At 43.4% G+C, this 13,545-nt stretch overlaps 1 protein-coding gene across 6 annotated transcripts in view; it reads right to left on the reverse strand.

Annotated features, from left to right (window-relative positions):
- LOC116480820 (V-set and transmembrane domain-containing protein 4) overlaps window positions 1-13,545 on the reverse strand; it is a 116,324-nt gene that overhangs the window by 19,206 nt on the left and 83,573 nt on the right. For 3 of the 6 annotated variants that reach the window (XR_009212847.1, XM_058436482.1, XM_058436485.1), the window contains 2 exons: window positions 13,391-13,497; window positions 11,885-11,946 (listed from right to left, as the gene is read on the reverse strand). Coding sequence is in view for 4 of the 6 variants with exons in the window: in XM_058436482.1 (XP_058292465.1) it covers window positions 11,885-11,946; window positions 13,391-13,497 (169 nt within the window). In the remaining 2 variants the exon portion in view is untranslated. Of the gene's footprint in view, window positions 1-4,209; window positions 4,349-10,537; window positions 10,584-11,884; window positions 11,947-13,390; window positions 13,498-13,545 lie in introns of all 6 variants that reach the window. The other 3 variants (XR_009212848.1, XM_058436484.1, XM_058436486.1) reach the window with 3 other exon arrangements.

Here is a 13,545-nt window from a genome sequence, read left to right on the forward strand (position 1 = left end):
AGCCCCACCACGACACCTGGGACCAGGGTGGGCTGCACAACCAGGAAAGGCCACCCATGGGCTGGCCTGCTGGATGTACAGGCCTGCCTCCTGCCTAGGCCATCCTCCAGCCCAGCACATCTCCCTGCACCTGTTCACCTTGGTCAGGTGGCTCCCGGGCTCATGCTCCTGCCTCTCTGGCACCTTGCCCCCTGCCTGTCAGTGCTCAACAATTATTGAAGAATGAATAAACAGAAGACTGGGAAAGCAATGTGAATGAATCAGTGATGCATTAAACAGGAGAAGCACATGGTCCTGAGGGGGCCAATTCCAAAGTCGCCTTCCTTCTCAAAGCACAAAGCCACATTACCCTTCTAGAACAAAGTGGTGCCAACTCTGTTGGTAGCAATCTGCAGTAGGATTCCCTTTGTCTCCCAAAAGGGAGGCCTAAGGAGAGCTTAAGGAGCTACCCAGTCTTAAAACATTTCTTGAGGCTGGGCACAGTGGCTCACACCTGTAATCCTAGCACTTTGGGAGGCCAAAGTGAGAGGATCACTTGAGGCCAGGAGTTTGAGACCAGCCTGGGCACATAGCGAGACCCCAGCTCTATAAAAAAAAAAAAAAAAGTTAGATGTGGTGACACATGCCTGTGGTCCCATCTACTTCGGAGGCTGAGGCAGGAGGATCAGTTGAGCCCAGGAGTTTGAGGCCATAGTGAGCTACGATCACCATTGCACTCCAGCCTGGGCAATAGAGCAAGACTCTATTTCAAAAAAAAAAAAAAAAAAAAAAAAAAGACTCCTTGAAAGTAACTGTGTCACTTAGCCCATCGTCAACAAAATTGGAGCCCCAGTGAATTTCTATTGGTCTCTGACACAGCTGAGAAGCACGTGACCTGGTTCTTGCCAGGCAAGTGTTGGCAGGGGCAGGCAGTAGAGGGGCCTTGGCACTAACTGCATGGCCTGCAGGGAAAAGACAGCCCTGTGTCAAGGTTAACAGACTTCCTGATACAGGATATTCTCACTTCCAGTGTGGGAGAGGTATGATCTTGATCACATCCGGCTTACCGAAGGCTGAGACACTTGCTCTCTCTAGACTGGAGGAAGCCATGAAAGCAAATGGCTTCTGTTTTCCGCACGCCCATCCCTTCTGAAGCCTCAGCATCCGTTCTTCCCTCCAGCTGACAAACATAACTCCCCACAACAATAATGGGCTGTGCATGTGTACCTAGGGGAGCATAGAAATTTTATCTCTGCAAAAATGGTACTAGCGTGGTACAAGCAAAGTTTGTATTTTTTTCCCAAGGCTTTTACTTGGGGCAATATATTGTACATGTGGTTGTGGCTTTTTTTCTTCTTTTTAATTTTAAATCGAGATTATGAACATATTTTATGCAGGTTAATATATCCTTTTCATGTAAAATTTAACTGAAACAAGTTCTAGCACATTAACGACAACAAGAGAAATTCTCTGGCTTATTATAAACATCCTTCAAGAAACCTGAAATGCATGTCCTCTGGAAATAATTTTGCTGGGATTTGGGTTATTATTAAAATCCTCTCAGAATTCTATCACTGCTTTCTAATGTGCTTCAAAGTCCTTTTCTGCTACTGATAAGAGACAAATTCTTTTTTGGCCCTGGCAGTACATTCTCAATGGTGAAAACTGGGGCTGGGGGAAGAAACTTCTTCCCAACACCCGGCAGATGTGGAACAAGGCAGGGCATCTCAGCCCTGGGCTGGCCACACTGTGGTTTTCAACAGCGCTATGGAGGAGGCAGGTTCCTGCAGCAGGGTCCCTCTGAACTAGGATGAATGAACTACTTCCTTTCTGTCCATTTTGAGCACTCTAATCTTTGGGTTTCCGTGAGAAGAGGGAGGCTTACTGTGGACTGTAAGCTTAAGGGAATCACAGGCAAGTAAGTCTTGGTCACCTGGCCATGTGCTACACTAGGAGATCATGGGGCAAGGCTACATACACCCGGCTGACATATGGATGAGCTGTTCTGGAAAGGTTTGCAGGAATTAGGGAGAGTCACAAGGACTTTTAGAATTCTCATATTTAGTTTTCTCCTTGTTGACAGATAAAACAACTCCCTTTCTCCCCAGGGGACTGACCTGTCTTACTAAAGTGAAAGCAGAGTCCTCTCTGGAGGTGGGTGGCAGCAACTCTGGATCCTGACAGCGTTGACCCTACCAGAGGTGCCTATTTAGTTTGAAAAGTTATTCAGAGTCAGAGCCACACTTCTCAAACTTTACTGTTTATCATATTCGTCTGGGACCTTGTTAATTGCAGGTTCCACTTCAGTAGGTCTGAGTCAGGGCCAGAGATTCTACTTTTCCAACAAGCTCCCAGGCAGTGCCTGGCCTTCTGGCCCACAGTTGGAGCAGAGAGAACTCAGACTAAGTTCCAACCACAGATCCTCCCACGCAAACATTATTCATCATTCATTCCATATACATTGGCCAAAGGGGCACTCTAGTGATTCCAGGTTCCCTGCTGAGGATAACATTAGGGGTAAGACCAGTTCTCCCTGACTTTAAAACCAGTTCGCATGTAAATTTAAAGCTTCTGGGAATCAAGGGACACAATGAACAGAATGAAAATGTCACTACAGGACAGACGAAAATTTTGGCAAATTATGTAACTGATGTGGAATTAAAATTCACAATATATAAAGAACTCCTACAACTGGACTTGAACAGCCATTTCTCCAAAGATAGACAAATGGCTGACAAGAACATAAAAAGATGCTCAACATTACACATTAGGGAAATGCAAATCAAAATCACAATGAGATACCACCTCACACCCATTAGGATTGCTACTATCAAAAAAAAAAGGAAACTAACAAGCATTGGTGAGGATATGAAGAAATTGAAACCCTGTGTGCTCTTTGTAGGAATGTAAAATGGTGCAGCTGTTTTGGAAAACAGCGTGGCAGTTTCTCAAAAAACTAAAAATGCCATTACCATCTGATCCAGCAATCCCCCTTCTGGGTATATAACCAAAAGAATTAAAAGCAAGAACTCAAACAGATATTTGTACACCATGGTCATGTCAGCATTAGTCACAACAGCCGAAAGATGGAAGCAACTCCATTGTCCAGCAAGGGATAAATGGATACAAAAAATGTGGTACATACTTACAATAGATTATTAGGCCTTAAGAAGTATGAAAATTCTCATACACACAGCAACGTGGATGAATAAGGACATTATGCTAAGCAAAATAAGCCAGTCACAAAAAGACAAATACTGCATGATTCCACTTCTATGAGGTCGCTAAAGCAGTCAAATTCATAGAGACAGAAATTAGAATGGTGGAAGCCAGGGGCTGGGTAGGTGGGAGTCAGCGGTGCTTCTTGAGTACAGAGTTTCAGTTTTCCAAGATGAAAAGGGCATTGGATATTGGCCACACCACAATGGGAGTGTGTTTCACATGACTGAATTGTACACTTAAAAATGATGAAGATAGTACATTTGCTGTTATGTGTATTTTACCACGATTTAGCTTCTGGATGGGAATGTCATGGGCTAAGGTGGGATATCCCATGCACACTGAGGTGTGGGGCAGGCCATGAGCTCAGTATGTGCTCGTGCCATGGTGGATTTGAGGTGCCCACGGGCCCTCCAGGGGAGTGTCTGGTCAACAGTCAGAAGGATTGTTCTGGAATTGGCTTGAGGACCCCAGTTAGGGGACCAATGGGCTGCACAGATGGCTGCTATGCCTGTGAATGTGTTCAAGGAGAAGACAGCCCGAGAGAAGCCAACATTCTAGGACAGTGGAGGAGGGGGAGGCAGCCTGACCACCTGGGGAGGATCAACAGCCAGGGGTAAAAGCAGTCAACCAGGGAGCCCAGGCCTCTCAGGACCACCTGCAAGTACAAAGATGGGCAGACCATGAGGGGGCATCCAGGACAGAGGAACTGAAAAGTGCCCCAAGAACTGTCTACAAGCAGGTCGCTGACATGAACAGGCACAACTTACTCAGATGCCTAGGCCAACCTAGATTCCAGAGAAGTGGGGGGCAGAGGGGAGGAGGCCTCAAAAAGAAGGTGGTGAGTGAGCCACATCTTGGAGCTGAGCAGCAGCACTGCGGGAGGATGAGGAGGGCTTAGGTGAGGACAGAGGACCTAGACTGCTTGGGGTCTCAGCAGGACAAGGGTCCCAGGTGGGGTGGGCCTGAGGGAGCACAGGCAGATTATGACGAGAGCCACCCGCTACTCACAGGAAGCCACCTCATCCTGGAGGCGAGAGGGAGCCATTTACGCAGGGAAATGACACGGATGAAGCGGTGTTTTAGAAAAATCTCCCGGCAGCCATGCAGAGGATGGATCGGAGTGGGAAGACAGGATGCAAGCGGTCCCCTGGGAAAAGTGCAGTGATTAAGCCTGTGGTGCTCCTGGTTTTCTATGTCTTTCATCTCTGGCTCACAGAGATCATTTTCTCCCTAGAAAACAGGTGTGGCCTGACCCCCTCAGCTACCCTAGGCCTTAATTATGGAGAGGGAGGACTTGCAGGTGAGGTGTGGGTGACCCATTGTGGAGGAGGGCATGGTTGATGACAAGGCATGGAAGAGCCTATCCAAGTTCATTCGACTCCAAGGTTGACACTTGCCACCTTCCAGTTAATGTTGAGATGCTGACTGCCCTCCTCCCCCACTCAGGTAACAGTCCTGTGTCCTGCGGCTGTTTTTCCTTTAACTCTGAGGTTTTGCTTCCACATCACAGAAAAGTTCCCCCACTTGGCCTCTGAATCAATAACTGACAGAAAGCAATAAAAATAAATCAAACGTACTTCTGGCTTTCTCAGTGTCTTCTGAAACAAGGAAGTAATGACAGCTTTTCCTGGAAGTGTGTGAATCAGCTCCAAGGCTTCTGAAGCTTTGCTGCAGGGCATTTAGCTCCTACGGCCCCAGGAGGCTTCAAGGGATGCTTGGGCCAATGCCTCACCCCAAGGGGATGAGGGAGCACTGATATATGGGAATTGTAAATGTTTATTAGACAAACTGGTCACAGTGTCAGACAGAAAGCGCCTGTGTGATCCACGTGGCCTCATTATCTGATTAGCAGAACTTTGAAAGCAGGTTGTTTGGTTGTTTTGTTTTAAAAAAAGGAAAAGCAGTTTTGATACCTTGATTTTAAAATGTCTAAAATGCTTTTCTCACTTTCTTCTTTTTTTTTTTTGAGACAGAGTCTCACTCTGTCACCTAGGCTGTAGTGCAGTGGTGCGATCTCGGCTCATTGCAACCTCCATTTCCCGGGTTCAAGCGATTCTCCTGCCTCAGCCTCCTAAGTAGCTGGGATTACAGGCACGTGCCACCATCCCCGGCTAATTTTTTTTGTAATTTTTATGGAGAAGAGGTTTCACAACATTGGCCAGGCTAGTCTCAAACTCCTGACTTCAGGTGATCAGCCCCCTTCTGTCTCCCAAAGTGCTAGGATTACAGGCATGAGCCACCGTGCCTGGCCTCACCCTTTTCTTCTTTTGTCCTACCATTTTTTAAAAACTTCTGACTACTGTTAATGTCTAGTGTACACACTTCTTGCAAAATGCAATTTTGTCTTGGAAACCTAAGAAAAGATTCCCACTTGTTAATGGCATGGCGATTGCAGACATAAAGGATACGTGCTTTTCACCCAGAGCCTATAAATCGTCTAATGCGGCAGCTGGCACACAATAGGCGCCTGATAAATGGAGGCTCTCCCTGTGAGCCTTCCCACTTCTTGTCAATGAGTCAGTGGAGGTTGTCAGATTGGTTTCTAGACAGAGGGGCTGGGGAGCTCTGTGGCCTAGGATCACAGCAGGAAGCACTGTGTTACAGAGATTGGGGTAACATAGAACCATTACAGAATTAGACACCTAAATTGGTACCAGGCCCCCAAAATAAGATGTCTCCAAATTATTTTCTAAATTATCCACTAACTTTGTGTGAGTCAACAGGTGGCTATCGACTTTTGTTTGATAGCCATCAAGACTTATTGATCTAAGAGATAAATATCGATCAAACTGAGACTGAGGTCAATGCTGGCCTCCTGGGAAAATAAATCTTGATATTCACCAAAAACTGCAGATGCTAGGCCTGATATTTTTGTCTCTAAACTAATGGTCAGATAGAGGCCCTGCTGAGGTCAGCTCTTGTCTTTATTGTGAATTGTTATAGGTGTAAACTAGTTTCCAAATTGACCTTGTTTCTGGAAAATTTGGTATAAAAACTTCCAATTTCTTCATATTTTAAATGATCAAGGGAAAACCTGTTATTTAAAGAACTGTTATTGAGAATACTTCCATAAAATAAAGAATCCTTCTGAAATGCATATAACTGCCCAATCAGTTATCTGTGAAAATTGAGAATTTCCTATGATGAGTCCGCACCCAGAGAAGCACATCGGCTCAGACACACAAAGAAGTCAACAACAAAAAACTTGTAGTCAGGACCACAGCTATATTTGAAAACTCTATTGAATCTGATATTTTTATAAGTTGCAAAAAATTGCTTAAGATAGCATTTTGCACCCAAGAGGTGCACAAACAATTTTCATGTTTAATGGATAAATTAGAAGTGGGTCCGCCCAGGCTATGCACTAGGGAAAGTTGTTTCCTGAAGACTGATGACATTACACCTTATGGGTACAGATCATGTTTTTTAAACTGAGTGTTGTTTGTTCTCACATGCAAAGCTTGTAGGGGGCAATGGGAAAATCTTACTGTAAGAATTAAATACGATGACATGCCAAAAGCACGTTTTTGATCTATCCTTGAGACATAGCAATAAAACTTCAATATACAGTTGTTTCTGTTATTAGCAGGGGTGAGAGACTGGATTAGAAACAACACATCCTGAGCAACTTAGAGAGAACATAAGGTGGGGAAATTAAGTGTAGTCACTCTGTAGTCACTCTTGAGGTAGTTGTTAAATATCAGAATTAGAAAGAAAAGATCTAAAAGAGCCACATAAACAAACATGCACACCCAGATGTGCAGTGCTGCACACAGTCTAGGACAGTGAACTCAGCCTGTCTATCTGCAGGAGACTGAATGTCACAGGTGAGAACCGGGATGCTCCAAGGCCAAGGGAAATTGATTGTTTTAGCCTTTATGCTCCACAGTTTCCAAAAGCCCACTGAGTGCCAATGGTCTATTAAAATAAGCCAAAAGGCCTGCTGCTGCATTTAAGAACCATATGGTATAGTCAACAGAGTAGAATTGATGAGGATTTTTTGATAACATGAACCAAATGGAACCCACTATATGAAAAGCCTGTAGAACCGACAGTTCACTGCAGGCAAAAGATGACTGTCTTTAAAAAACAGGTGAAGCACAGAGCAGCAAGGACAGGAGCAAGTCTGAGCCACACAGGCATTCGGATCACGCATAGAGCAGCCAGGCCCAGACTCCACACTGAGGCAAAGCTTCCAATGTGCTGGTGAAAACCTTGGATTTTGGATTAAACCCTGACTGCAACCCACAAGCCGTGTGACCTTGAGTAAGTCACCCATCTCTCACTTTGCTGACTCTCAGAGGCTCATGTACCCAACTATGGATGTAGAATTACAGAACCTACTCAACAGGGCTGGTGTGCAGAATCATAAACAAATACCCATTGCACTAAACACATTTCTAAACATGAAGAATACAGCAGGAATCACAGCAGGCAAGCTCCCTGCCTTCATGGATCTTGTAGCCTGGTAGAAGAGATGGATGATTAATAGATATAAACACAAAATATGTCAGGGTGGGTGGTGTTTTATATAGGCTATCAGGACAGCTCCTTCGTTACATGATGTTTGATCAGAGACCACAGGGGGTGAGTAATAAGCCATGGACAGATCCTGAGGAGGACGTTCCAGGAAGAGGGAAGAGTGGGTACATGGGCCCTGACACAGGGACATGCTTGGTATATTTAAGGATTAGCAAGGAGGCCAGTGTGGCTGAAGGGAAATGAGAGAGGGATGGTCACAAAAATCATGTCAAAGAAGCAATGCGGGCTAGATCATTCTGGGATGCACTATCCAACGTAGTAGCCACTAGTCAAATGTGTTTACTAAGCACTGGAACTGTGGCTGTGAATTAAGATGTGCAGTAAGTGTCAAATAGACACTGGATTCTGAAGACTTATCACAATAAAAATAATAGAAAATAATAATTGCTATATTGATTACATGATTAAATGATAATATTTTTGATATGTTAAGTTAAATACACTATATCATTAAGATCAGTTTCATCTGTTACTTTTCATGCCTTTAATGTGGCTACTAGAAAGTTTAAATTACCTATGTGGCTCGAATAATATGGGGAAATATAGGTGACAGTCATGAGTTCGCAGCAATACAGGAAGTTCAGAGAAATGCATTATGAAGTGCTTATCCTATTTCTCTGCACCTAGTGGAAAAAGTTTATGAATCTAGAATTCCATTCACAGACAAATTGCTCAAATGGAAAGGCAAGTAAAGGTAATGAAGGGAAAGACACTGGACTCAAAAAAAAAGGAATAAACAACAAAACAAAAGTTAAGTTCAAATAATTCTTTAGAATATGGTGATGAAATTAGCAAATAATGATTGTTGAAATAGAAGGCATAAGGTAAAATAAAAAAGAGTCTGACAAACAGATAAAATTGGATCCATTTCTAAACTCCAAATGGATCAGAGAAATACAGGCAAAAAAGAAACTGCACAAGTACTTCATTTTAACTATCCTGGTGGAGGTGAACTGGCTTTATGCTTTTAAATTGCACTGCCATGATGCCTATTAGGTTAAGGACTTTTTATGAGTTTACTGGCTATTTGTGTATCTTCTTTTGTCAAGTGCACATTTAAACCTTCTGCCCATTTTTTGGTAGTGCTGTCTTTTTATTTCTTATTGATTGGTAGGTGTTCATATGTTCTTGATAAGAAACCTTTGTCAGGTCAGCCAGGTGCAGTGGCTCATGCCTGTAATCCCAACACTTTTGGAGGCAGAGGTGGGAGGAACACTTGAGGCCATGAGTTCGAAACTAGCCTGGACAGCATGATGAAACCCCAACTCTACTAAAAATATAAAAACTAGCCTAGCATAGTGGCATGCACTTGTAATCCTACCTACTTGAGAGGCTGAAGCACAAGAATCACTTGAACCCAGGAGGTGGAGGCTGCAGTGAGCCGAGGTAGTACCACTGCACTCCAGCTTGGGTGACAGAACAAGACTCTGCCTCAGAAAAGAAAGAAGAAAAGAAAAGAAAATTAATGACAAGAAAAGAAGGAAGGAAGGAGAGAGAGAGAGAGAGAGAGAGAAAGAGAAAGAAAGAAAGAAAGAAAGAGAAAGAAAGAAAGAAAGAGAAAGAAAGGAGAAAAAATTAAAGAAAAGAAGGAAGGAAGGAGAGAAAGAGAGAAAGAAAGAGAGAAAGAAAGAGAGAAATAAAGAAGAGAAAAAATCAAGAAGGAGAGAAAGAAAGAAAAAGGAAGGAAGGAAGGAAGGAACGAAGGAAGGAAGGAAGGAAGGAAAAATTAAAGAAAAGAAAAGAAAGGAGGGAGAGAGGGAGGGAAACCTTTGGCAGATACATGCATAGAGATATGTTCTCCCAATCTGCAGCTTGCCTTTTCATTATTTTAACAGTATCTTTAATGAATAGAAGTTCTAAATGTTAATATAACCCAGATTTCTTTATCCATTCCTTTATGTTGGTGCTTTATGTGTCTTGTTTAAAAACATCTTTGTCTACTCTGAAATTAGGAAGAAATGCTATCTTCAGGAAGCTTTACTTTGTACCTTTCATACTTATGTCTATGATCCATCTCCTGTTAACTTTTGTGTGTGGTGTAGAGTAGGGGCTATAGATCCTTTTTTTCATATGGATATCCAACAAACCCATCACCATACATTGAAAAGATAATCTCTTTTTCACTGCACTGCAATGTCACTGTTGTCATAAATCAAATGACAATCCTATGTACTTGTGTTGGGGCTCTTTATTCTGTTCCTTTGTCTACTTGTCTGCCCTTGTAGTAATATGCCGTTGTATTACTTACACTTGCTTTAATGTAGATGTCAAGAATTGGCATATAAATCCTCCACCTTGCACTACCCCCTCAAGATTGTCTTGGCCCTTTGTAATACATACACACTTTAGCATAGTTTTGACAGTCTTTCTCTCTCTCTCTCTCGTGCACACACACACAACTAACTGCTGAACAATGTTAACAACAAAATAAATAATAATGTAGTTAAAAACTAAAAAATAAATATCCACGCATCCATACTGGTATCAAGGAATTAGTGAATAATAAACAAATGAGAAAAGGGGGCCGCTCTTCCTTATAGAATAATTCCAAATAATACATCTAGAAAGATTAAGGGAAATAGAAAATCACCTTAGTGCACCATAGTAAAATCTGCTGCAAGCAAAATCCACTGATGAATGCAAAATTAGCGGGCAAAAGTTCAAGGAAAAACAAGATATTTGCAAGCCTTAACATATCTCCCCTAAGATTTTTATTAATTACTGTGGTGGGTTTAACATATCCAAAAATTCATGACATGCTTCCCTTCTAGAGGTGGAGCTTAACTCTCCTCACCTTGAATGTGAACTGGACTCAGGGACTGGCCTCTAACAGATAGAGTCTGGAAAGGAGAAAATAGTAACTTCATAGTAAAGAAACCTGGCAGACACCACCTTAACCAAGTGATTGAGATGGGCATCACCATTAACAAGATATATTGACGTCATGTGCCCTGATATCATGCAATGAGAAGGGAGCTCCACCTCTGTGCTGTTTGTCCCCAAAATCTGTAACCCCATGATATGGTTTGGCTCTGTGTCCCCACCCAAATCTTATCTCGAATTGTAAACCCCACGTGTCAAGGGAGGGAAGTGATTGGGTTAGGGGGTGGTTTCCTCCCTGCTGTTCTCGTGACAAGTGAGTGAATTCTCATGAAATCTGATGGTTTTATAAATAGCAGTTTTTCCTGTGCTCACACACACCCTGTCTTGCCTGCCTCCATGTAAGATGTGCCTGCTTCCCCTTCCACCATGACTGTAAGTTTCCTGAAGACTCCCCAGCCATGAGGAACTGTGAGTCAATTAAACCTCTTTATAAACCTGTTTACAAATTACCCAGTCTTGAGTAGTATCTTTATAGCAGTGTGAGGACTGACTAATACACCCCATTTCTAATGCTCAAAAAACCTCAGAGAGTACAAAATTGAGGGACATTCTAAAAAATCATTGGCCACTACTCTTCAAAAGTGTCAAGGCCATGAAAGAAAAAGAAAGCCTGCAGAGATGTCTTGGATTGTTGGAAAGCAAGGAGACGTAACAACTAAATGCAATGTGAGATCCTGGATTTGGATCCTGCACCAGAAAAGGAACATTAGCAGCTAGACCAAAATCTGGTTAAGTCCGAAGTGTAGTTAATAGCAATGAACCGATGTTAATTTCTTAGTTTGACACATGTACCATGGCTGTGTAAGAAGCCAACACTAAGAGAAGGTGGATGAAGGTACATGGGACCTCTCTGTGCCAGCTTTACAACTTTTCTGTAAATCTAAAATTGTTCAAAATCAAAAGCTATGACATATTTTCTGGAAAACATGTGCAGCAGTCTCTTTGGAGTAATTATCAGGTAAATGTATGCAAGCAGGGCCACTTTCTATTTTATACATTTCTGAATACGGCTTTTCTCCCTTTTGAAACAGAGCATTTATAATATAAAATATTTGGATTTTTAAAGAGTTACTCTGGGAACTAAGTATGGAGAAAGGCTGACTCAAAAGCTGGCACCTGAGAAGAGAGAATGCTTTTGTTTGGGGACAAAAGTTTCTAAAGCTTTCTGCATGTTTTGAGTTAATAAAGGCACTGTTTTGGAATCTGAGTTGTGTCTGAGGCTTAAGGTACGATAGGAATACAGAAGACGGTTACTTACCAGGGTGACTTTTCTCTGTGGTTTCAGCAGTTTCGGTTTATGGAACGTGGGTGTTATCGGAGCTGTGGAAGTAGGTCAAGGGTTTAGCTTGTGGTTCCTCCCAGAACACTTAATGGCCACAGATCATGAGCATCAGGGACATATTCTGAGAGGTCTCAGACCCTTTCCGGTCCCATGGAAGAACTTGCCGATCTAGGCATCAGTGGTGCCCCTCGGCGGGGGTGATCCTCCCCTAGTCTTTGAACATGTCATCGTCTCCCTCAGCAAGGTCAACAAAACAACTCTGCATAAAACTCTGCCAGCTACATGGATGTCAGGTGTGCAGGTGAGAACCAGATGCACCCAGTGAAGGCTGAAGCTGGGACCTTCCCTGGGAGACTCCATCCTACCCACACACTAGCCACTAGTGCTGATCACAGTGACTCTTGATCCTCACAGCAGCCCTGTGAGGTCATCAGGGAGGGTCTTATTGTCCCCACTTAACAGAAAAAGAAAGTGAGGCCCTTCCCACGGTGTCATGCCACTCACTAGTCTTGAACCATTTAGGATTTGAACTTGGCATTGAAAGTCAGGCTCTACCACTTACCTAAATCTCACTTTCAACTTTCGTAAGGGTGGGTAATATCTACTGTGGAATGAATGACATCAAGCGGTATGATGCCTGGCCCAGGCAGGCGTTCTCTACTCCCTTCCCTCCCAGGTCTATGCTTTTCATCCCCCTGCAGTACAACCACACCCTCCAGCCCTCTTTCCACTCCATGTGCGCTCAGCCTCACCACCACTGGCTTCCCCACAGGGCTTGATGTGTCCCTAGGGGAAGTATGCAAAGCCGCAGTTGAGGAATAGAATTGTTCATTTGGGGGGCAACCCTTGTATTCCCCCAACTATATTTCAAATTTGCTGAGGTATGAATATCTCCTAAATTGACCAGTTATTTTAGGAACTATCTATAGTCAGTCTTGGTTCTCCTAATATTCTTGCAGTTCTTTCCTCCAGAAACACCTATCTTCCTCACTTACATTGCTCTAAATCATAACTGGAATCACAGGATAGCCCTCATTTTATACACAGAGCAACTGTGAAATAAATTGCACACCTGGTTGACATCTTCAAAAATTCAGAGAGCTTTTCTTCCCTTGAATGAACCAAGAAGACTTCCTCATCCCACCCCACCACCCCACCTCATGTGTGGCAAGCTTTAATAGATCAAAGTGAAACAATCTGGAATCATCTGTGGATGTTGATCTTCCCCCTGCTAAAGCTATGCTAGGCCGTTGCTTCCTCCTCCACCTCCACCCCCAACCCAAGTACTGGGCTAAGGGCTGAGATGGTTGAGCACCAGTTATGCCCAGAATCTAGGTGGGGGTCCAGACTATATAATCATTAAATGTCATGTCATATTCCCCATCTGCCTATGCTCCCTGTCATAATCCAACATGGAAACCCAGACCCACACAGATCAGTAATGATAGTTTCCAGGTAAGAAACTGCAGGCCAGCTCCTTACCTTTGGCAGGGACTGCAGGAGGAATGTCAGGCTTCTCCTTATGCCTCTTGCCCTTCTTGGGCTGTAGTGGGGCCAAGCTGGTCACGCTAGTGACAGTCTCCCCTGAGCTGTAGAAGAAAAAGTTTCCAGTGAAACCAAAGGCAGATTTGTTGCAA

Source organism: Hylobates moloch, unplaced genomic scaffold (assembly GCF_009828535.3).
Source record: "Hylobates moloch isolate HMO894 unplaced genomic scaffold, HMol_V3 SCAFFOLD_3, whole genome shotgun sequence".
Classification (NCBI taxonomy): domain Eukaryota; kingdom Metazoa; phylum Chordata; class Mammalia; order Primates; family Hylobatidae; genus Hylobates; species Hylobates moloch.